The sequence below is a fragment of the Pavona decussata genome, unplaced genomic scaffold (genome assembly GCF_977016875.1).
Source record: "Pavona decussata unplaced genomic scaffold, jaPavDecu1.1 SCAFFOLD_155, whole genome shotgun sequence".
Taxonomy (NCBI): domain Eukaryota; kingdom Metazoa; phylum Cnidaria; class Anthozoa; order Scleractinia; family Agariciidae; genus Pavona; species Pavona decussata.
In genome coordinates this window covers 1,308,229-1,333,955 of record NW_028145567.1, presented here as the reverse complement: position 1 = coordinate 1,333,955, position 25,727 = coordinate 1,308,229, and the positions used below count along the sequence as shown (strand labels likewise).

At 38.1% G+C, this 25,727-nt stretch overlaps 1 protein-coding gene across 1 annotated transcript; it reads left to right on the top strand.

Moving 5' to 3' along the window:
* Positions 1 to 194: 194 nt before the first annotated feature.
* LOC146465773 (protein DD3-3-like) lies at positions 195 to 25,727 on the top strand. The gene is made up of 11 exons (XM_085127916.1): positions 195 to 3,448; positions 6,274 to 7,385; positions 14,602 to 14,758; positions 15,819 to 15,905; positions 17,642 to 17,969; positions 19,927 to 20,145; positions 21,387 to 21,804; positions 22,287 to 22,343; positions 23,925 to 24,199; positions 24,451 to 24,492; positions 25,327 to 25,727. Exons 3-11 carry the CDS (start codon positions 14,606 to 14,608, stop codon positions 25,629 to 25,631), a joined length of 1,884 nt encoding a protein of 627 aa, XP_084984042.1. The 5' UTR covers positions 195 to 3,448; positions 6,274 to 7,385; positions 14,602 to 14,605; the 3' UTR covers positions 25,632 to 25,727.

The window sequence follows — 25,727 nt, the reverse complement described above, 5'->3', positions numbered from 1 at the left end:
ACATTAATCCAGGATTAGCTTAATCGGGCTTTGAACAACTGGGCCCAGGGTTTGAAGACATGGAAAGAAGGGGGGGGGGGGGGGGGGCAGAAAGGGCCGTTATTATATGGCTGGCTCCGCGAGCGGGCAATGATGAGTCAAATCCTGCGCTGTAATTGGCTACCCGAGCGAGCAACCCGAGCGGGCAAGATGCTATCTTGCCCTCTCGGGATTACCCGTTGCCCGTTCGCTTGGCATCGAAAGTTTAATCCCAACAACACTGAATGCAATCTTTTCTTCGATTTTCTCGTTGTTTTGGGGGAAATCGCTCACTAAAAGGTTCGGTAAACTCTCAACATTTACCTAAAGGAAAGCAAAGAGAATAGAATCGTCTTGGTGTAGTGAAAATTTTGTATCAGCTACAATGAAAATGAGTTGAGTTGCTCAGCGTGTAGTATTTTTAGATAGAGTTGATTTTGTAAAACTTATTGCCTCAGGTCGAGTGCCAAATTGATAAGTTCTCTATGTTTGCAATGACTGTATTTAAATCATAGCGTAGTGGAAGTAGCGTTAAGTGTTTAGAAAAGCATTTTTCTCAAGTTCGCGGAAGAATATAGCCGCGTCTTGCTTGTTGTAAACAACAAAATCTTATCAAAGTTTCGCCCAGTTTTCTGATTTACCCGCTCTTTTTTTCGGCTTATGTTTGCATATAATCTCAAAATCTATTGTTTCATTCAAGAATTAATGATTGGAAGCCGAAAACTGTTTTAAAATGTGTATTATTTACGCCACCGCGCGATTGCCGGATTCTATATTCAAATCTTCCCGCTCGTGCGAAAATCTAAATTTTTCGTTCTCAATAATTGTATACTCCCTTTAAGCCATTACAAAGTTAGAGCCCTTAGATAATTTAGGATTCCTTGTTTTCCACGATTACATGCTAATCCAGAAATGCACTAAATCATAGTAAATCTTGCACCAGCCGGCTATGAAGAATTTCTGGCCGAGCAGAGCAGTTTCATGTCCTGTTTTGTTTTGTTGTTGTAGTTTTAACTTGAAGGTAAAGCCATATAATAAATCCTTTATTGACCAAGCTTGTTCGATCAAGATGGCTGGGTATTGGCCTCGTTCTTTTTTTGCGTTTTTATGGACCGAGACGAAAAACACAAAAAAAGTACTTGGCCAATATCCAGCCATCTTGACCTCACGCTTGGTCAATAACGCATATTTCTTTTTTTTTTTCTTTTTTTTTTTTTTAATGATAACAATTTTTAGTTGCCTTACATGACAGCACATTTACAATACTGAACACTACTAACATTTCTTACAATACTCACAATACTAACCACAATAACTATATCTACATCGTTAACAATACTTACTATACTTACAATACTAAAATAACTTACATCCTGTCCATGCTACATGGAAGAAAAAAAAAAGGAAAGAAAAATACACTTATTTGAGTCTAGACAGGAAATGAATTGTAAATAGGTAGAAACAACAATAATAGTAATACGGGATGGTGTAATAGAAGTGCGACCGTGTCAGACTGTGCCAGAAATAATTTTTTTGAGATGAAGGGTTGCCATTTGTTGTTAAAGACAGTGATAGTGTTGCTTTTGGTGGCTATAAATTGTTCCGTGAGGGCTTTCTCATGCAGTTGTATTTTCTAGAGCTCGAAATTTAAGGATTTCTCGTTTAAGAAGCACTTATATATGATATATTTTGCAACGAGTAGAGCGAGATTTGTTAAACCTTTAATGTAAATTTGCAAGAGTGAAAATAACCATACAGGATTGACTTGTTTGATAAATTGAGATTTACATTTGTCATTATAATCCACCATGCGCGAAAGGATCTCCAACAATGTTGGACAAAGGGACAGTCAACCAGCATATGCTGTAAAGTATGTGTGTCAAGATTGCATAGGTAGCACGTGTTGCTGGTAGACATTTTAGCTTTCATAAGTTTATCCTTGGTGTAGACGATGTTATGATATTTATCATATTTCTTATATTTCGATCACAGCCTGCACATGGATGCAGTTTCATATCATACATGCGGTCATTTAGGGTCATTAAGGGATCACGCAAAAAAAAGAAAGAAAGAAAGAAAGAAATCTCCCAAATACTGGCATAGCCCCTTCCCACCTTATTGAAATCTTTCTAAATAAATGTAAATATATGAAACATATATTTTGAACTATTTTGATCAAATAGAAGAAAGATCCTCGCAGTTACTAGAAAAAAATTCAGGCTTGAACGGGATTCGAATCCATGACCTCTGCGATGCCGGTGCAGTGCTCTACCAACCGAACTATCAAGCCAACTGGGAGCTGATCATATTGTGAGTTCGTAATATACCCGTGAAGGATGAATAAATAAATTTAAATATATGAAACATATGTTTTGAACTGCGGTTGAAAAATCAAATAGAAGAAAGATCCTCGCAGTTACTACGCAACTTTAAAGTCATGGGTTCGAATCCCGTTCAAGCCTGAAATTTTTTCACTGGCTTTCTTCCCCCAACTGTTCAAGTTGAGAACTGTCGCGTTGAGAATCGGAGGGGAAGGATGAAGCGACCATTGTGCTTATGTGAAACAAGGAAACTCTCAAAAAAAAAAAAATAACGAATCAGAGAAGTTTTGGAAGATTACAGCGATTTCGGCGCGGTAGCCAGCGTTGATTTTGGCTGCGAGACTTCTGTAAGCTGAACCGTTCGGTGTTAGACCATTTTTCTTTAAATACGGGCCTTGTATGCATTCTAATTTGCAATTGGGATAAGATAGTCTTCAAATTATAGTGTAGCCTGAGTGCCTAAGTTTTGTACTCAAAAATGAACAGAGCTTGGAAGTAATCAAACGGGGAAATCAACAACAGACAACTTTCAAGAATTTTCCTTCATTTCTGATTCTTATTTAGACAATATTTGCGTCCTGAAGTTAAAAGAGAAACAGTTTAGAAAATATAAACGACTGGAAGTAAAAACATTCCGCAAAATTAGCTATAGGGGCATTTAAAAACAGGGAAGTATTTACCTCGCTCTCTTAAGAGTCATTGTCTGAGAAAACCAGGCAGAGGTGAAAGATGGGGGTCGGCCGATTTCCTTCAAACTTTCACCATTTAATGTCTGTCCGAAATGATAATGAATGCTGCTATTTAGCAATTCTCCTGCTGTTGCGTTTCGTAGTTTGACCACCCCCCCTGGTTTTGACTCTCACTGACCCTGATGTCACGCAAAATATATGCAGAATTTGAAGGTCAATAAAATAAATTTCGCGTCATTTCTGGGGACTCATATCGATTGCTTGTATTGTTTACCGTCTAAAAAACGTTGTTAACGGAAAATATCCCGACTTAAGATAAAACTCAATTTTTTATAGAATTTTGAAATTTCCTTGCGATCGCGAAAATGTCTTGGGCCAAATGTGAGGCAATTTCGAAACGGTTTTTCTCAGAGGTGCGGCGTTTCTTTCCGAAAATTTCAAGATATATTTTAAGCCAAACATCTGTTCTCCCAAAATCAGCAAACTCTAACTTGAGCCATTAAAATGCGTTTGCATGAGCCACGCTCGAAGTCAAAGATTACTCGGTATTTTTGCTAATAAAGTTCCACAGCGGGTTTTTCTTTATTTCATCTTCTTCTTCTTCTTTTTTTTTTTTTTATTTTGGGTTTTTGGATAAGCTCGATGAAACTATCTTAACTCTCCGAGGTAGAACTTCCCTGGAAGATTTAGTTGAGTGTCGCTTTGGGCAGGAATAACATCAAATTGGTGTTAGCTCACACTTGATTTGATAAAGCGTGACATGTCACGGTAAATGGCAATTTTGTCAAACGTCATCATAAACAGAACACATTTCCCGCTTCTTTTAACATTTCCATTTTACACTTGGTAACAGCAAGCTTTTCCCTGATACTAGATGAAGTCTTGGAGTCAGTCTGTTGTCGATAATTGTTAACTAAAATAAAAATAGCGACAAATACCTGTGAAACTTGCCACGGCAAGAGAAGCTTGATGACCGAACCTCCGGTATGTTCCGCGTTACATAACAGACAATTGAAAGAACAACTAATCTTTCTTCTGTAATGCGTTGGGTTCCGCCATGGATCTGAGGTGCTCTTTCTGGTCTGTGGATTCGTCTTGCTATCCTGTACACGAGATATTGAATCGCATTTCGTCAGTCCTGGTTTGGGAAGCAAGCGTGGCGCAATGGGTTCAAAGATCTCCGAAGCCGATTTGATTCTCAACAGAGCAGGTAAATTTGATGGGGTGTCTAGAAAACTCAGACCTAGAAAACTCAGACCTCAGACCTCAGACCTAGAAAACTCAGACCCCCCCAATTCTGGAAAACTCAGACCTAGAGAACTCAGACCCCCTTCAAACTGCATGTGGAAATCTCAGAAGAAAAAAAGGTTGGAACCCCGGGGGGGGTACTTGGGTTCAGTTTTGCTGAGTATGTGCCGCTGGCCTCTCAGAGCCCCTGCCCCATTATAGTCTTTTTTTGTGGCCAGTTATAGACCCCATCTTAGTCACTTTTTGGGAAAATGTAATTTTCGCGATCCCAACTAAGTCACTTTCTATTTATTTTTTTTTTCTTACCCCAAAAATCCGAAAATGTGCGACCCCATTCTAGTAACTCTACTGAAAATGCAACCCCATTCTAGTCAATCCAGACGTGAAAATGCGACCCCATCCAGCGGCACATCCCCATTAGCCTCTTATAAGGGAGTACCCCCCCCGGGGTTGGAACTTGGAGTACATTTTCATTACGGTGAAATATTATACGCTATATTTGTACAGTGTCTGCCTTTTATTATTTTACAACTAATTGCAAGATAACGGGAAAGATAACAACAATGTTTCCTGTACGTTTCGTCTCATGACACGAATTTGCTCTTTATGAGAATAAATCGACTGATTGGCATTTGTAAATTTCTAAAATAATAAAATATTTTATACTTAAAAAATCACGGCTCGTGTCAAATTGTCTACAGTGACAATCGCCTAACTTGACAAGAAAACTCAGACCCCCCAATTCTGGAAAACTCAGACCCCCTTCAAACAACAAAACTCGGAAAAAGAAATAAACGTGGTTGGAAAATGGAATTCATTTTTTTATACGCTATACAGTGTCTGCCTTTTATTATTGCAAGATAACGGGAAAGATAACAACACTCCGTTCCTGTCGTCTCTGACACGAAATTGGCTTTTTATTCGAAGAGAGAACAGAGCAAAATCCAAATCATGATACCCCTAAATATCTCAAGGACTAAAATTGTGTCAGTTTGGTGCTAACAAAAAAATCGATGTTAAGTGTTTGTAATCGACATATTGTGTTAAAAAATCATTTTACACTGTCATGTCGGCTGTGGCTTGAGCGGCGTTGTGTGACGGTCACGCGACATGAACAGCACATGACATTTTGACGCGGTTTTGGTGGTTTCATGTTTCTGTTTTTGCTTTATTCTCTCTTCACGTTTATTTATTTTTCTGAGTTTTGAAGGGGGTCTGAGTTTTCCAGAATTGGGGGGTCTGAGTTTTCTAGGTCTGAGTTTTCCAGAATTAGGGGGTCTGAGTTTTCTTGTCAAGTGAGGCGATTGTCACTGTAGACAATTTGACACGAGCCGTGATTCTTTTAAATATAAAATATTTTATTATTTTAGAAATTTACAAATGCCAATCAGTCGATTCATTCTCATAAAGAGCAAATTCGTGTCATGAGACGAAACAGGAAACATTGTTGTTATCAGTTTCCCGTTATCTTGCAATTAGTTGTAAAATAATAAAAGGCAGACACTGTACAAATATAGCGTATAATATTTCACAGCAATGAAAATGTACTCCAAGTTCCAACCTTTTTTTCTTCTGAGATTTCCACATGCAGTTGGAAGGGGGTCTGAGTTTTCTAGGTCTGAGTTTTCCAGAATTGGGGGGTCTGAGTTTTCTAGGTCTGAGGTCTGAGGTCTGAGTTTTCTAGGTCTGAGTTTTCTAGACACCCAAATTTGATGTCCCTGGAGACGAGAAGAGAGGAATGGCTGTTTGCCCCAGACATCGCAGGAACCTTACAACAGATTGGACCAGCCAAAAACGGACTATGTGTTGCCACCCAAGTCATATTAAAGGGACAACGAAAGCCGGGGTAATACACAAACCAACCCGACGAGTAAATGCCAAGATGCCACAAGGCATTTTTGAGCTGCATAACGCTGTTGTTCCCATCGGTTCAGGTTCGTTTTATGTTAACTGACAGACTGCATACAAGACTCATTTAAAAAATATAAACAACATAGTACTTACGGCCATGGGAACCGAACGCGAAGTTTGGCACATTTGTTTTGTTTACATTTGTTCCGCGGAGTCGTAATGCCGCCTCAAATTAGTCGTATCACAGGGAAACCTCCCATGCTAGCTATTATTTTTGGATATAGTTTAAAAACAGCTTTTAGTTGGAATTTGGAATAAAGGCGGAAAACATTCTACCTCATTAAAGTGTTTCTCAAATATATATTCAATATTTCATATTCATCAGAAGAAACTAGTTTTGTTTTATACCAAAAATACATTCCTTGTAAAAAAAATGACAGTAGGATTGGCATGAGCTTTCTTCTGATGGATATGAAATATTGAATATATATTTGAGAAACACTTTAATGAGGTAGGATGTTTCCCGCCTTTATTCCAAATTCCAACTAAAAGCTGTTTTTAAACTATATCAAAATACAACAGCTAGCATGGAAGGTTAACATTGGTTGCCCTGTGATACGACTGATTTGAGGCGGCATTACGACTCCACGGAACAAATGTGCTAAACTTCGCGTTCGGTTCCCAAGGCCGTAAATGCTATATTGTTTATATTTTTTAAATGACTCTAGTATGCAGTCAGTCAGTTAACATAAAACGAACCTGAACCGATGGGAACAACTGGAACAACAGCGTTATGCAGCTCAAAAATGCCTTGTGACATCGTCCCTTTAGATATGACTTGGATGGCAACACATAGTCCGTTTTCGGCTGGTCCAGTCTGTTGTAAGGTTCTTGCGATGTCTGGGGCAAGCAGTCATTCCTCTCTTCTCATCTTCATGGACATCAAATTTAGCTGCTCTGTTGAGAATCAAATCGGCTTCGGAGATCTTTGAACCCGTCGCGCCACGCTTTCTTCCCAAACCAAAACTGACGAGATGCGATTCAATATCTCGTGTACAGGATAGCAAGAGACAAATCCTCAAACCGACACCTTCAGCGCCACAAGGCGAATAAACAGACCAGAAAGAGCACTTCAGATCCATGGCGGAACCCAACGCATTACAGAAGAAAGATTAGTTGTTCTTTCAATTGTCTGTTATGTAACGAACATACCGGAGGTTCGGTCATCAAGCTTCTCTTGCCGTGGCAAGTTTCACAGGTATTTGTTGCTGTTTTTATTTTGGTTAACAATTATCGACAACAGACTGACTCCAAGACTTAATCTAGTATGAAGGAAAAGCTTGCTGTTACCAAGTTTAAATGCAAATAAGCGAGAAATGTGTTCTGTTTATGATGACGTTTGACAAAATTGCGAATTACCGTGACATGTCACGCTTTATCAAATCAACTTGTGAGCTAACAACGATTTGATGTTATCCGGCCCAAAGCGTCACTCAACTAAATCTTCCTGGGAAGTTCTACCTCGGAGAGTTAGGATAGTTGCATCGAGCTTATCCAAAAACAAAAAAAAAGAAGAAGAAGATGAAATAAAGAAAAACCCGCTGTGGAACTTTTTTAGCAAAAATACCGAGTAATCTTTGACTTCGAGCGTGGCTCATGCAAACGCATTTTAATGGCTCAAGTTAGAGTTTGCTGATTTTGGGAGAACAGATGTTTGGCTTAAAAAATATTTTGAAATTTTCGGAAAGAAACGCCGCACCTCTGAGAAAAACCGTTTCGAAATTGCCTCACATTTGGCCCAAAACATTTTCGCGATCGTAAGGAAATTTCAAAATTCTATAAAAAATTAAGTTTTATCTTAAGTCGGGATATTTTCCGTTAACAACGGTTTTTAGACGGTAAACAATACAAGCAATCAATATGAGTCCCCAGAAATGACGCGAAATATATTTTATTGACCTTCAAATTCTGCATATATTTTGCGTGACATCAGGGTCAGTGAGAGTCAAAACCAGGGGGGGTGGTCAAACTACGAAACGCAACAGCAGGAGAATTGCTAAATAGCATCATTCATTATCATTTCGGACAGACATTAAATGGTGAAAGTTTGAAGGAAATCGGCCGACCCCCATCTTTCACCTCTGCCTGGTTTTCTCAGACAATGACTCTTAAGCTTTATCCGAATGCCTTGCCCCTTTGATCTTACCGAAACCATAACGCTTTGCATTTTGCACAAGGTAAACGAAAGGCCCATAAGTATAAATTTGTGCTGATTAGAGAACTGCCTTGCTCGGTCACTTCAGGCTCCCTCGCTGTGGCAGCAAACTATGTTTTTTGAGTGATACGGTCGAACCGCGTTACATCTCTCAACGCAGTAGTTTTCGTAGACTTAATTTTAGTTATGCTGATCAAAAGTTGTTTTCTTCTGGTACCCATTCGGTGTGAAGTAAAAGTTCTGTATTGAACTGTTTCTTCGGAAACATGCCACAGACTAAATATGGCCAAATTGGTTTTCAGAAATAACAATGGATTGCTTACGCCCGATCAACACGTATTTCGTTAAGAACCTGCCTGGAAATAGCTTGTTCATCCGGTTTTTTTTCAATATAATTTTTGGTGTAATCCGCCGTGTTTGTACCAGTTGAATCACAGGCGGCCCAAGCTCAAGCTGTGAGCGATGATCATCCGCGTAATACTAATAGCGATCACGGCGCAAATATAAGAGTTTGTATGGGAATATTTTCGATCGGATTTAGGAGGTACAAATACTGGAAAGTTCTTAATAATATTGACAGACCTTGCTTCTAAGGTGTATTGCCTATTGTGTTTTTGCCATTTTGTCCTGATTTGAGGCCATTTTAGCGAGTTATCACTTCCTAGATCTCCCACTCCTAAGAAAAAGAGAAGTCTTTCTCTTAGGAGTGGGAAACCTAGGAAGTGATAACTCGCTAAAATGGCCTCAAATCAGCACAAAATGGCAAAAAAAACAAAAAACAAAAAAAAAACAAAAAAAAAAAACAACAATAGGCACTTTGGAAGCAAGGTGTGTCATTATTATTAAGAACTTTCCAGTATTTGTACAAACTCTTATATTTGCGCCGTAACCGCTAATAGGCAAGATGATAATCGCTCACAGCTTGAGCTTGGGCCACTTGTGGTTGAATTTTACACTTAATTACCTTTATTTTCTATCATGTAGTGAAAGTAACTAGTGTTAACAGTTTTAATCTGCAAGTGGTTATTGAACAGAAACACTCATTGTACCACATCTGTTGTACCAACACGTACAGTACTATTTTATTTTTATTATTTATAAGCTTCGCCAGAGGAGAAAAAACAACATGAAGAAACCTCTGACAGGAGAGAACTCACAGAACGATAAGTTCCAATAACGAGACTCCTTGCATAAATGAAATTACAGCATAATAATTAAGTATTGACAACTAATTAACAACACATTTTAACTAATAATACAGGTAATGATCTGCTTTGATGACCGTTTTATGCAGACACTTTTGAACGTTTTAGGTACTGCGGGGTCGTACACATTTAAAGTCAAATCTAGGTAGTATGCCCTCAAATTAGTTTTAAATACATCTATAGATTTTGTATTGTCCCTCAAGAAGTCTGGAAGTGTGTTAAATGCTCTTGAGGCTCTTGAGTAAAAACTGTTCTGGAACGTGACAGTCTTAGCTTTAGGTATATCTAGTAATATACTCTTAGTTGGAGCAGAACGCCTGGTAACTCTAATAGGTTGAAATATCTTAAAATTGGTGTCAGAACTATTAACAATAGATTTATAAGTGTAGACTAGATCCAAGTATTCACGCCAATAGCACAGAGGGATAAGGCCTGTGAGTGTTAGTCTGTTTTTATTTGAGATACCAGTCCTGTAGGGTAGTGAGAGTATATATTTAGTTGCACGTCGTTGTCTTCTCTCGATAATTTCGATCTTCGATCGATATAATGGCTCCTAATTTTCCAAGTTTCGACCAGCAGACTTTTAATCAAGAGCTGTCAGTTCTAAAACGCGGGTATTTTACTGATAACGTTATGTATTTTGTATATTATTATTATGGATCAAAGACCATCGCAGTTAAGTGCTTAACTAATTGAAGTAATTACTAATTTTTAAACCATTTAAACCTTTTTTACTGGACAAGTTCCACCAAATTAGTTGCCAACCCAGGCGAAAAAAATTGCCTTAAAAGATTAATAGATTAAAGAGTAAATAATAACATATCGACATGAACTGCAAATAAAATGTTAATTATCTCACAATGACTGATAAATTTCTAATAAGCATTTTCTTTGGAAAAAGGTTCTAATGAAAATAAGCGATGAAAAGAGAGCAAGTATTCAAAGGATGGAATTGTTAAAAAGTTAAGATAAAAAGTGGTATGATATGCAACTGATAAGCGTAACTTGTATTAATAATAATAAAAAGTGGAAAAGTTCTCACAAGTTTCCAAATGACCTAACTCAACTTAGTAAACTGATAAAAACAATGTATTAAAAACTAGGTAAATATCATCAAAATAGCTCTTCTCAAAACAAATAACTTAGAGCTGATCATGAAAAGCACCGTATAAATTAAGCGGTCATTGACAAGTTTAGCAGTTTCCTAACATTTTCGTAAGATCTTAAAATTTAGTTTATCATGTGTACTGAGGCTCTCTCATGTCCCTTCATCGGTAGATTTACAATTGTCGATCCCTTGTGTTCTTCAACGCGCTAATGTAGATGCCGACATGCCGGTAGAGCCAACATAATCGCATCACACCTATCTTACTAACAAAGGCAGACAACACACTGCTGATTTACAATGAGAGATTTCTTTTCCGCCCGTTGAATGGTATTACTAGCTATCGGCCAAGCACTTCATTGTCGCCTCATATCGGTTGTTGGGCTGCGCTTTAGATTTTCTTAGGGTTTTTTTCAGTAATAAATTCACAGATTGCTCAAGTAGATTTGTAGACCATAATAAGCTGCATCTTTGAATATTTTATGGTTTTTTCTTCTACGTTAGTCTAGTAAGTGTCTTCATGAAACAGATAATTTAAAGCCAAAACCAACAAACGATCTGCTTCGATCACCGAGCGCATAGTCTTTTGTATAATGATGTATAATTCCCTTTTTAATTTTATTATGATTTTCTATCATTACGTTCACTTGCTTAAGTAGGTCCGTGTTTGTAATCATGTTTTGAGAATCGTTGTCACTTTCTATCATCTTCAAGCTGATTATTTGCCAATTTTATCACTTTGCATCGTTCGTAACATTGTTATCTTTTACACCCGTCTTCTTGAACTTGAAAATGATCTTCATTGAACAGCTGGAAACATCGTTGTCCTTTTTCAGTGCTTACATCATATTTAACCTTCACATAATCTCCAAAGCACATTTTTGTCTCAGCCTGTTTCTTTTTTCCCCGCGTTTTGCCAATTCTTCCAGTTAAAAACCTACTCAGTCAGTTGTGAGGTTGAAACAGTTCTCATATATTTAGATTTTAATTTGTTTAATTCCAGCCAACGGTTTCTAATAACAGGATGTTGACTGTTTCAAAAGTATTTTGTAATTCTGTGTAACCCCTGAATGAAAGATTTAGAGTTGCACCGGAAAGTAACCCTTAAAAAATCAAGTTCAAATCAGTGGAAGGTCGGTTGACAGCTTAGTATGCAGAATCTGGGTACACGATGGTCATTTTGTGAGTTCGTAAGATAATACAACCGCGGAACATAAACGCAGAAACGTACAGCTGCTCATACCGAATTCATGACAGGAGAATTTATACGTTAATCACACATTAAGAATAACTAAGTCGAACTACAAGGTATTATTTCTAGAGAGATGCATAACGAGTCAACTGGTCTTTTTCTGTGATATTCTCAAAACCCAAATATAATTTGTAATAAGTCCAAACACCAAATAAAATTCCTTTAACTATTTTAACCCCAAATAATTGCGCTGTAAATATTTTTCATCATTGACAATTTTATCATCTAACACTATCTCTTAATGATTCATAAATGACTTCTAATTAGCAGTTTCTTTCAGAAACATTTTGTAACAAATGGTACATTTACTAACTTAGCAAGTCCTTTGAAACTTGTGAAAATTTATCACTTTTTATCGTTTGTAATATTGCTGTCTTTTATATCCGCCTTCTTGAAACTTGAAAATGACCTTCAAAAAAGTGGAAACATTGTTATCTTGTAATACAATTCTAATTAATTCGGAAGTTTTATTTTTTTTTAAGTGCGATATTGATCGTTTAACAATTTGACCATTATAAAAGCCGGCTGCGTCTGCCGTTGAGATGTTGCTTACTCTGCGCGAGTTTAGGAAGCAATACGCAAAAGTTTCCTGTTGTTTCAGCAAGCGTTTCTCGTTTCAAATCGCCTGAAACCGGCCTCGAAAGTTTTCGGTGGATAGCTCTGTTAGAGATCGACAAGAACTCTACAAATTCAACTTTGGCTATAAGGTAAAAGTTATCATCAAGTAGTTTCTGAAATCTGGGGGCGTTTTTTTTCCCTTTGAAACCAATGTGAAACATTTTCCGATCCATCTGATGAGGATATTCAAACACACCCGATCTAAATGGGATCGGCAAGGATGAGTGTCGTGAACATTTGCGCACAAATTGCTCGCGTTGTAAGGTTTCGCCAAAACAACCAAGGTAATACTAGCGAGAACGTCCTTAAAGGGACGGCGTCATCTATATTTGTGTCGCCTTGAATCGCCAAAAAACATATCTATATCGACAGAAACATTAAAATAATCGTCTAGTTTTATTTCTAATAACCCTGGCTACTCAATGAAACTAGTATTGATCATCTTTGGCTGCGGATGGCTAGGATGGAAATGGTTTGCAACTTAAAAAAAGTGGCCAAATGTTTCAAGTTTCTTCTGAATGTTTGAGAAAAATGGCTAAGAGCCGGTTGTGTTTTATTCTTCCAGAAATCCTTTCATATTTTCCTCCCAGTGCTCTTAGAGTAATTTCATGTTAGAAATGAGGTTCTTAGTCCATATTTGCGTAGTTTTGATCAACATAAAACAAAAACCCCTTTAAGATAGAAGACGTTAAATTTGGGACATGCCTTAATGCGGAACTAACTAAAGGTTTCATTTCATCAATCCTCAAAACGCAAAATCTTCCTACATGGCACAAAATATCTGGCAATTTTGTTTACAGTTCACGTTGTCCAGCTCCTAGGTTACTTTCTGTCTTTAGCTGCTGTTAACTGAAGAATAGAGATCAAATATCAGTTGGCATTTAAAGACCAAGAGTTATTGGGAAATAATTGCACCTATTTCTGTTACAGATATTTCGACTGGCTGCCAATAACGCTGGCTCAGAAACGTTTTTCACCCTTCAGAAATTGGTTTTAAATCTGAACTGGCTTCTGAAATATAATGGGCACGCCTTTCAATTTTCAAGGCCAATATCTTGCCTGTAAATGTTCTTAACATTGAGACTATTTCCCCTCTTATACACGATGTGAAGAAAAATTTGGCCTTCTTACCTGCTTAGAATATATCGGAAATCCATTCTTGAAAACCCAGATCATATCATCGTTCGCCAGTAATGTTTTTGCAGCGATGCCAAGATATGCCAGTGTGGCGTAACTCCAGTTTTCTGTTTTCATCTCAGTCGTTCTCGTAACCTTTCTCCAGCTCGGTGATATCTGAAAAAGAAATAAAAGCGAATCGAAGAAAAATCTATTGAAAATCCAAATGCCCCCAAATAGTCAGTTTAAACCCTAAAACATAATCACAGGCATACCTTGATCCATATTAACTTATTAATGCATACTTCTTTTCTGGCTTACCTTTATCCTACCAGCTCCCCGTTTATGTCTACAGCTACCTTCTTTGAAGCATTTTACCAGTTTTCATCAAGAGAGTTTTCATTTATTTTAAAACTCCCATCTTCCCAGATTAGCACCGTGCGATAACTTTCAGTTGTTTTGCGGTTTAATTTTCAAGAAACTTTAATGGCGAATAAACCAAGTTGTTGAGAGAGAGAAGCCCCTATTAGTTTTTTTTACGATGATAAGATCATGATTTTAGTGTAATTAAAATTAAACACCAAATATATTCCCATTCTAAGTTAGTTCTTTAGGCGAAGGTAAAGGTCCCACTATTGTTACAGGCAGCTCACGTCGCCAGAACTTTACCCGGTGTGGGGATATAATATTACGATCCCCAACCACCCCCTATCATACCAACTGCTAGACCAGAGCTTTCCATACTTGTAAATTCCTTACCTTTTTAAGATATAAGCTCACACCAAAAGTAAGAAGGGACGTTTTGAAAACTTAACTAATCAAATTATACTGCCTTGCAACGTAAAAAGGGGCATGAAGCTCAACGAGAGCTTCGATGTCGATTTTAATGGTAGCTCCCTTCCCCCACCGAGTTCTCGTTTTTTTCTCAAAGAAATTCTAACATGCTATTTTAATTTTCCAAAGCAACATGAGACCAGTGTTTGCCTTGGCCTTTGTGGCGATCACGTTGCTTCAATACTGCATGGCGAACATATACCTCCATTTTCCTCCAGGATCCAACAATCGTCTCAACGGTAATAAGGACATAGTCCGGAATCCACGTCGACTATTTGACTCGCAGGTTAGTAAGTATTCAGACAGCAGAAGACAGGAGATACTCCTGGGATGGTGACGATTATGTTAAGAATTGAGATGATGATGAGGTTGAGGATGACAGGCTTGGGATGAGGATGATGACGTTAGTAGCTAGTTATTAGTGGCTGTGGGCATGCTTAAGGTACTGGCCAGGCCGTGGGTTGGTGTCCAAGTGTGTCACTTGCTGTAATTGATTGAGTTATTAGTGACGGTAACGATGACGATGAAGGTAATATTGGTGAATTGATGATGATGATGATAATGATGATGATGATGATGATGATGACGATGATGATAATTATCTTGACGGTAAAGTATCAGCGTAGTACTCTGGCTAGTATTATTACTCCTTATCCCCCAGCCCGCTGGAAAGGAAGAGTAGGGAGTGGGGCGGTCTATTTTTTCAGTTGAAAAGTGATTGAAAACCAGAGGAGCTTTCTATTCAACCAAACTTTCGGGTTTAACCGGTTGAAACGCGAATGGTACGCGCGGATCAAACGGAAATTTTCCTGAACAAATGGATGACCTTTGGACGTACTGCACTTTTCCAGTACCACCCGGTTGGAACGGAAGTTACCGTTCCATTTTCACTTAATTTCCATTTCTACTTCTATGTTCTCTTGTGCCATCACGTACTGTGTTTTGCACGAATTACCATTGAGATTGTAAGTTTGGAACGACTGGAAAAAAAAATGTGCTTACCATTTACATGTAAAACCCGAAAATTCCAGTTGGAAAATCATAACGGTACGCATCATTCCATTTGGGGTACTTCTGAAATTATGGGCTTCTTGTCAAAGAGATACATTTTTATCACTCCTTTTGGGATTTACAGCTGATGTTCATACATTTTTCATGTTATCCATCTTCTGTTCAGACAATCTAAATCAATTCGAAAATTTCCATCCGGGTGGTTTGCGTAAATGGTAAGCACCCAAAGTCTCCAATCGATGCAGAAAATTTCCGAAAGTTCCAACCGAAAAGTTTGGCAAAATGGAAAGCGGCCCAGAATTTTATCTTTCTATGATTATTGTTAAATTCCACAGAATGACCCTAAAGGCGGCTACAACGCTGGAGACAATGGCAGCAACGACCCAGGCGATAGTTTTCCTGTAAAAAGGCAACAGCCTCTGGTGAGAAATTTCAACCTTACAATCTGTTACAAAACTGGGCTCATAACGGTAACCAGACTCTCCCCCTTAAGTGAGGGGCTGAAAGAAGAATGAATCATTCTTTGGCAATCTCACACTAAGAGTACTCAAGCTCTTTGGCTAGCAGTTTTCCAACTAGGGGAAAGTGGGGAAATCGCAAAAATTAAATTTTTAATTAGCTGTTCTTTTCTAGTGGTCGCTAAAAATGATTGAAAGAATTTGTCAATCACTCAACTCTTTATACAGAGTAGTTTCTATATTTTATTATAAACTGCGCCATGACATAACTGATTCAGATTGACCAGGAAATTAACCCTGCAGGGTATGTTAAAGTGCAGAAGTGAACCTATGAATTTCCTACTGAGCGGTAGCCCCAGTAAGGAATTTGATGGGTTCACTTAAGCACTTTATACCGCTGCAGAGTTAATTCTCCGATCCATCATTTGTGTCATCAGTGCTAGCGGTACAGCATTCGTTTTCCCTAATAGATCATATTCGAATTTTCGGTATTACACTGGATCTAACCGGCTTACAATGAAGGCTCTTGTAGAGGAATGTATTAAAAAGCATTTGGATGTAAAAACAGCCTTGTGTGCAGGCTATTATTCCAATTCAATATGAAGGATACGAATTGGGACGATGGATTGCATGGTTTGTCTCCCTGTACAGGTGATCACAAATGCAATGATTTGACTGAAAAAAAAAAGAAGGAAAACAAAGTCGAATCCTTGAGGTTCGTTTTAACAGTGTCAATCGTACCACCTCTCACTCGAAAAGCTTGTATGTAATGGCAAAGTATACGTTTATTTGTTGTCCCAGTGTTTCTGTAGTAGTCCAAACCCCAGTTAAGCTAATCTTGGATTATACATACATTTAGTTCATCAGTTTTTCGTAATATTTTTCTTTACCATCGATCAATTTAAAATGAACCTTCAAAAACATTTTAACGAGCAAGATGAAAACTTCGGTTAACTTTTTATCAAGTCGTATTTATGTTAATCGGCTTTCGAATAACCGGGCCATACATGCGCTGTAAACTAACATTCAAAACGTTGAAGAGACTATATGAGCATTATTAGCCAAAACCATTTATGCCAACAGTTTTGTCAAAATACTCCAATCTCTCTGCCGTAAGTAAAAAGCAAATCGTCAATTCCTTTCTTAAGCTATCCCTTACATTATAAAAGGACATCTTAGCTGTCCTTCTTACTTATGTTGAAAATGATAAGGCCACCTAGACTATGTGCAGCATAATGAACAGTACCACACGAAAAAGAAAAACAGGAATCCCATTTAAGTGCTGGTCACACTAAAGGACGGTGCCTCCTTTAGCTAATGCGCATGCTTCCTCAAGGTCCCAAAGGCCGGTCTATTAAAACAACGGTATTTTTGCGCGGTTTATTGATATGCGTGAAAAGCAAACCTTGGCAAGGGGTATAGTCGGAATCCAAAACCGCGCTTTTATTAGAGATTCAAAGCTTCAATATCGTACATTTTCAGGATTATTGTTGATTAATTATCTCTGGTTTACACCAATTTCCATTTTGGATTCTAATAACACTTTTTCCGGACAGTTAAATAACTGCGCGAGAAAATCCCTTTATTTGGATACACCGTCTTTATAGATTTCATTCACAACCTCATATCTAGAACCACATTATGACAGAACGTTTTACGAAGTAAAGAGTAAACTTTTTACCATGTTTCTTGATTCAAAGGAATTCTACATGAGTGGTTGTGACGAGAACGCTGCAACTGAACTAGAAATCATGTGGACAAACCAACACGGGACCGGCTCGAAGACGGATGACAGAGTAGAAACACAAGTTATCTTGCAATACATGTGCCAGCCGTACCCCAAGGGCGTGGACAATGATATCAATAAAGACTTTGCGCTGCACACCATACGCAACGGAGAAATCATTAAGAGCCAAGTTTTTACTAAGGATATAATGAAGGAAAAGACCATACGCGAAAATCTTGCGCGTGGACTGCATGAACCCAACGAATATTACCACGCTTTCGTGCGTAGAGAGAGGAACGAAGGTAAGATAACACAGAGCAGGAAAAGCGTATATACTTAACTTTTGTAAGATATTTTTATTTGCTATTAATCTTAAGTAATTTACTGCCTTGATTATGTATGAATCATCTTACGTTAACAGTTCTTTTTTATTTTTTACCAATGTCTTCAGAGTTTTTCGTTGTACGTCCGATTCTGACACTATCAGTTGTAAGTAATTTATTTTAACTTTATGGAGTCTAACATTATAAGTTAAACAATATAAGTTAATATTTTCCTTTTAGGTTTCCCCACCTGACTTTCTTCCTTTTATATCAACATGTTGTCTTTGTTTTTTACTTTGTTTTGTGGTAAAGTAAATAGAAGACTAAAGATTAACAGCAAAAGATAGAAAGGATGTACGATGTTCCTACCTCCATTTAAATCATGTCTTTTTATGTGTTCTATGCATACCAAGAACCTTATAGAATCATTATTTAATTATGAAAATTTGTTGGCTTAAGAAATGCCGAGTTATTCAAGCGAACTTGTCAAGAGCCAATGAGTGTACGTCTCAGATCAGTGGAAGCGTAATCGTGGACGCAGTTCCGAACATCGATACTCGATGAGTTTCGTATAAACAATAGAATCACCAAAATAAATTCCATCGGTTTAATCGTCGGAAGAAGGCCAAAAAGGTACTTCTACGTTTCCTTTTTGCGGGCACAAATGCTACAGAAGCTGTTACTAACATAAGAAAAACGTTTATCGTTTTTAAAATTGTTGTTTAGTGACATATATATTAAGTGCTTAGTCATCACCTAACTTAAGGTGGCCGAACACAGTTTTCCAGTATACAGGTGTTAGTAGACATTATTTGAAAACTACGTTTTTCTGAGTACCCGAAATTAGCATGGTGCAAGATTAACTAAGAAGGAATAAAATTGGATACTTCTCGTTGAGCAAGGTGCCGTTGTTATGGTAACGCAGCAAGCTATTAACCGTCCACAAATAATGGTTTTCCTTAACTCGTTAGATTCTTTCCATTTTTTGTATCCAGAAAAACTCACAAAATACTGACATAGTGACGCTGCTTTCATGTAATTTTAACAGAGAGATCTCCTGTTAATGTTGGTTTTGCACTTGAATGTTTTTTGAAGATACCCTCTGTTAGATTTTGTTTTTGGTTTGTAGGCGAGTTACGCGTTAAGAAAACTACTGTTTTGTCAAATTTCACGAAATTCTAACGAGCGGTTCCTTTAAAATCAGTTTATTTCCATTAAAACAACCAGTCACAATTTTTGGCTCAAATGCACATGCGTGGCTTTTAATTAGGTTTACCCAATCTCGTTCCCAGAGCCCTCGTTACCCTTGTCCAGCGGAGCGGGAAACGAGACCCGCTCCGCTGGACAAGGGTAACGAGGGCTCTGGGAACGAGATTGCAAAGATGAAAAGCTTACAAAAAGGCTTAGCTCATTGTGAACTCACTTTCTTTGTTCGGCAATAAATAAAGAAGGATTTACAAACGAGAAACTGTGTTATTTTAAGAGCAAAACTTACCTTTGTGATCCATTTGGTATAAAATTGAGGGATCGATAGTATTTGCTTACCACAACCCTAGCGCGCGCGTAATAGCATCGCTAACAGAATCTGTAAAGCGGGCGCAAACTGTGTTTGGCCACCTTAAGTTACGTTTGGTAACTTAAGTTAATATTAATTTCAGCAATGGTATGGAAAGCAAAACAATTTGATTTTGTAAATTACTAGTTCACAAGAAAGGATATTAAGCTTTTGTAGTTGATTAATGAACGATAATGAAGGGAATTTTCCGTTAGAAAGACAAAGGACCCCGGTAACGAAATACTGATCGAGTTTTTTTTCAATCCTTCATTATCACGTTCGTTAGCCCTTCGCTTCTCAATCCCAAGACGACAAACATTCCTTTGATCAGTATAATCGTGTTGATCAGTGTACACTTGATCAATAATAATTTTTTTCCAGGTTTGTTCACTGCTGACCAAAACCTGACAGGCGACACAGCAAAGTACACGAGACAAAATCCCAAAGGCATCATGTTTGGCTTGGAAGTCCCTGAGGAGCGTGATTACTACCCTTACTGGGGCCCCACCCCGTGGAGGGACATTGGTATCTTGTGCAGTAACAACAAAACGGCGCAGGTGATTAAGAGTTACATCGACAGGGAGGATTTTCACGAAAAATGTAAGCCATCGCCAGTGTCGTGAAACAGAGTTGAATATGGTTAAAGGAGACGGGATAAAGAGAGCACGAGAACAACTTGAGTCCTATTAACCACAGTACATAGCCGGATATAGTATCCGATGTTATTCTATTACATTAAATTCGATTATTGTTATTCCTAATAAAACCGAAATAAGAATATCCCGCACAGAGTACATGCCGATATAGTTTGTACCCGAAGGCATGGGAAGAGATTGGTTGTCGAGGAGTTAACTTTTGGAGCTTCTTTTGTGACTATCCCGGGAAAGGAAAATAGGAATATTCGGTATTCTTGTTCTTTTGTGACCTAATAGCAGGGGTAGGACTGTATAGCATTCAATTCATTATACTTCCGGCAGCAGATAGAACGGAATGAACAGGACACGGCAGAATGCGCATAATATGCATTTTTGGGGAAGAGGGGTGGGACAGCAGAGGGAAGTTTCGGGGAAAGCTGAACTCGTGCGAGGCCCTCAAAAATCCTTGAATTTGAGGTTGCTTTATGGCGGCGTCTTCCGAGTTTTCAAAGTCCTGTGATGATAGAAGCACAAATAAGTCTTCGTTTTCATATTCATTTTTTTTCTCATGTTACCAGAATATGGCGAAAATAACCCACAAGTGCAAACATGCAGTAATTACATTTATTTACAGGGGGTGCGACGTTTGCGGGATATTCCTCCACGTCTTTTTTAATTATCGACAAATTTGCGTACCCAAGATGTATTCAGGTATTCTGTTTTCAGAATATCTATTTCGTTGGGAAGTTTTGTTCCGTATATTCTGTTATTCCTAAATCGGAATACGAATAACCGGCATAGCTCCAAAAGAATGCGCTCTTTAACTGGGTCGATCAGAAAAAATTTCGTTCTATCGAGCTTAGCTATTTATCGCTCCGTTGATGGTATCGTTGTGTTGGGCAGAAATGTGCTTTAACGTTTTGACATTTTTCGGGCCCAAACTGTACAACTAGTAAAGCCGTAAAAGGCAGAAAGAAGAGTTACACGTTTAGTCTGGGTTTCTTTTGCTAGCTAATGAAATTTCTGGTCTGAGAAAGGGTTTGAATTGTCGTGATTTAGGATTTTACAGATCGCGTCCGAGCACACTTGAATGTCATGAACGAGCAAACGGCTTCATCCTTTCTTCCCGATCTTTTGACACCATCAGCTGTTCTCCTTTATGTTTCAAATATATCAGTTAATTACTAGGTCTCCTTTTAATTAAAGGGTTATGCATCATGAAGAATGGACTCGCTAAACAAAAGCCCTGCCCAAAGATACCAGGTACCAAAACATCGCATGGATCGTGTGTGGCCAGCTACATCTCTAACGATACCTGCGTAGCAGGAGAAGGGACGTGGAAAAAGGTACACATAAACTACAAAGCGAAGTCCTCCGACAACAACGTGGCATGTGATAGCATCCAGACTTTTAAAGGAGTGGCTTATGAACCTCACAAAATAACACAAGGAACGGAGAATGATGAGCAAGACCTCGTAAAAGTGGACAAACCAGCGGTGATTTACGCGCCTTCCACTGGTGTCAACCACAACGGAATCAACATGGAGGGAAAGTTCTCCTCGTACAAATGGAAGGTTCCTTACTTTCCTTCCCAAACCATTCAGCGCTGTGTGTTGAGGATAAGGTAACAAAAAACTGGGTCGGACAAACAAGCTTCCCTCACAACTTCCTTTTCTTGCAAAACAGTTAAGCCTGGAGCAAACTTTGTAACTGTAACTGCGTCATATGACGCAGGAGAAACAAGAAAGATTTATTATCCCTACGAAAACGTCAATTTAAAGAAGTCTATTGAAAAGTAAATTATAACAGGAAATTTTCGATACGGATTTGGGGCATTTAAAATGGCGAGTTTGCAAGGGTGATACTTTCGGGACAAGAAGTGTTCGTGAATTTGGAGAATTTGAAAAAAAAAATCCACATTATCTTTATTGATTTGGAAACGATAAAAATCGAAAAAAAACAACAACAACAATAACAACGACCAAAAATGAGAATTTGATGTAGTGGAAATTCCCCATTAAGTGATAAGAAGATGTTGCTGGACTTAATTGGTAGATCAATTATAATTGAGTTCCTTATATCTCTTTAATAAATCTCTATTGACAGGTACAATGTTACGACGGACGATGTACCAAGGAATTTCGACGCCTCAAATAACAAAGAGTAAGTACCTTTTGTTTGTATCTGATAACACAAGTGGGGGAAATGTTATGTAATAGGTGTGACGACAAGAAGGATCGATCTTAAAACTGAATCTGCATCTTCATTTCGTCACGCAGATGAAGAATTCATAAACTTTGCGTTGGTTTGAAAAAACTAATCAGGGTCACCCAATCACGGGTTTGTTTTGATGAATATTCGTTCGGAAAGACATCACTCGCCTAGGAAATTCGGATTAAATTGTGAAGAAAATCTAGCGTTTTCCTCACCGAAAGGTCGCCTGAAACTTCAGCAACGCGAAAAAACCAATCCCTTTTATTTTCAAGGGAAAACTGCAAATACGTCATCATATTAAAAGCACGAAAAACGACCAGCTAGCAATTTCGGAAAGCCAACAACAGCTCGTAAATTCGGGGAATAATTAAATCGAGTTCCCTAAAAGTTTCGACGATTTAAATTTTTGGCTTAAGAATCCGAACTGATCAAACTATCTTTGTTTACACAAATTTGCCTTTTAAAGGCTATAAAATGATTCAGAAATGCAGGAAACAACCTTTAAACTTTTTTTTTTATTTTAACTGTGGGTGTCCCTGGCTAATCTAACTATTCTCCATCTGTAATCGCATTAAGAAACTCTTTGGAATAAATCATTGCATATTAACAACCAATAACTATTTAAAATTATGTCAAACTCTACTATTGCTTATCATCATTCAACACTGCCCAAATATGGTCATGGCGCACTGGATATTTGTTGTCCGTGGTCAACACATATCCTGCAGTATATGTTATTTCGCGTGTTGGGGAGAAAAATGGCAAAATAGAGAGTCTTAAGCTTTTCTGAAAGGAAACTGTAGTTTGTTGTCAATGTGTTTTTTAAAAACAACATGGCCTCGTCGTCTAAGTGTCAGGGGGTACTCGGCCGCGCGATTTCGCAGGATAATTGTTAATTGTTCATTAAGGTGTATATGTTGCCAGAAATTCAAGTGAAAAACTGTTAATAAGGTAACACGCTTTGAACAGTTTTCTACAGTGTGGGTATTTTTTTATCCTTCCATTCTGTTATTGTGACTTCGTAACTTTCGTGATCCAATTAGATTAAAGTTTCTGCATTTAGAAAACTAGTCAGACACACAATGATGTTCTTCTGAATACATTTCAAGTTCGTTTTAATTGCTTAGCTTGCCTCACGAGCAGCGAAAATTAGTAGCCAATAGAATTTACTATGAATCCAGAAGCGAAACTTTACAAATGCCACTAACAAATCTCGAATGTAGTTACCGAATTCAAAACTTCCAACTATTAAAAAAAAAGGAGAGCTTCTAGGTTCCTTTCCTCAGACAAAGTCAAGTGCACTTTAGTCAAAACGCCAAGCAATGATTTAACGCCTATGCGAAACAAAATTGTGAATTTTATTGCTTGGTCAAATTTGCAAAAGAAGTCGGCTGTGTTTCACGAATGGAGTCACATGACCATCAACCATCCGTTTCCAACTTCTCTGCACGCTAGTTCCAAACTATAATTAAAAATCTCTTCTCAGCGTACTGAGGTCAATTCAATAAACTAAACCATGTTTGTTCTCAGAGTGAAGAGTCACCCTACAATACTTGCCTCGGATGGGATAACTAAACTTCAGCTCGCTTTGAACACTGCTCACCTTGCCCGTACCTTCCAGGACAGGACCCACGTGTTTTATTTAAAACCGAGACCTGAGAGTATGAAAAACGACAAGGTTGTTTACATCGGGGGAATGGGAAAGAGAGGAAATATCGTGCAGGCTTATCCCGCCATGGAATATCGCTTTTTCCCAGAACGATTAACAGTTTCTACCAACGATGTGTTGTGTTTCGCGTGGTCCGGTGAGTTTACGAGCTATAAGAGAGATTAAATAAATGAGAGACTACCACAGTTCTGTTATGTATGCAACAATAGACGGTACCAAGAGAAAGCCTGTATGAGGAGTGTATGGTGGAGAAATATAGTCTATTTACCTCATTAAGTTGATCTTGGGAATACGGTCTTTTTATTTCATCAGACATCTATTTCTTTCTGCTTGACTGAAAGAAATAAAGAGTCACTTAAGACTGTTTTTTTTCTTTCCATTTTACAGGATCTAACGAGAACCCCAACAATGACGGTGAGGGAAGAGCACGTAAGTACATATTAGTGTGTCGCCACGGGTCCTGTGAGGTGCGAGAAACTGAACGTGGGTCATGAAGTGTTCAACATGCAACCCTTGAACCTTATAAATAATTACAACTCTACGACTACTCGTTAAGGATTTTGAAAAGCTTGGAGAACTTGGAGAAGAAGATGGCAATACTCTCTCCTCTGGCAATCTTTCTGTTTTAGTCACGGCTCTCTTTTGCTCATAGAGGAAGGCTTATTATTTCGATCCCAATTCATTTTTTTAAAAGCTAACTAAAGAAAAAAATTACTTAAGGTCACAGGTTAGCTACCAATAATCAAGATAATGTCATCGCATTACAACTGAAATGTCTAAAAATATGACTAACATAATTATACTTTAAAATTATGGTTTAGAAAACGGAATATGGAATGGATCAGTCCGTGTGAAAATCCTATGCTTTTGGCCAACTTGCCTTATTTAATTAATTTTTTATCGGGTTTCCCAAAGCCATCGCTCAGTAATGAAGTATTCTAACCAGTAAATCTGGAACGTCTTGGGTTAAACTTTCATTGGAACTCGGAAATTCTTATGTCCGAGTAAGACCATGATATATTCAATTGATTTTGTTTTCATTTGTAATTTTTACTTGATTTTTCTTAGGTTGGGGTTACGCCTCGCGTGGGTATCATATCCCGTTCGTGCTAACCGTTTTGGTCTTTCTTTCCAAATTTCTTTCTTTCATATTTATAGTTTGTTGTTTATTAATTAATTAATTTATTTATTTATTTATTGGCCAATAAAGCTAGAAAACTTTTGATTCTTGTCACTAATTTCTCAAAGGGTATTTATTTACAGGTTCAGACAGAACAAACGTGTGCTGGGTAAAGGAAGGATGCAGTTCTCTTAAACCAGAAGCTTGTTCCAGTTTGCCTCTTGAAGTGGTTGATCACGTGGACGAATTCGACGCCTATAAGCTGAATCTTCACCTTAACAAAGGATGTTACAAGGGTAGCGACCTGCAGGATCAGCTGAATAACGCCCCAGCCTCTTGCAACCCGCCGTGTTTCCGCATCAAGGAGCCTGGGGAGTACTGTTACATGGGCACGCGCAATAACAACTTCTCCAACCGACGTCACATTGGACAGATCACTGTCAAATGAATTGTTGCAGGACAAAGAAATTAAAACCCAGCTGATGAAAATTGTCTGTAAAGTACTTATTTTCACGATATCGTAATAAAGATTAAAATCATTAAA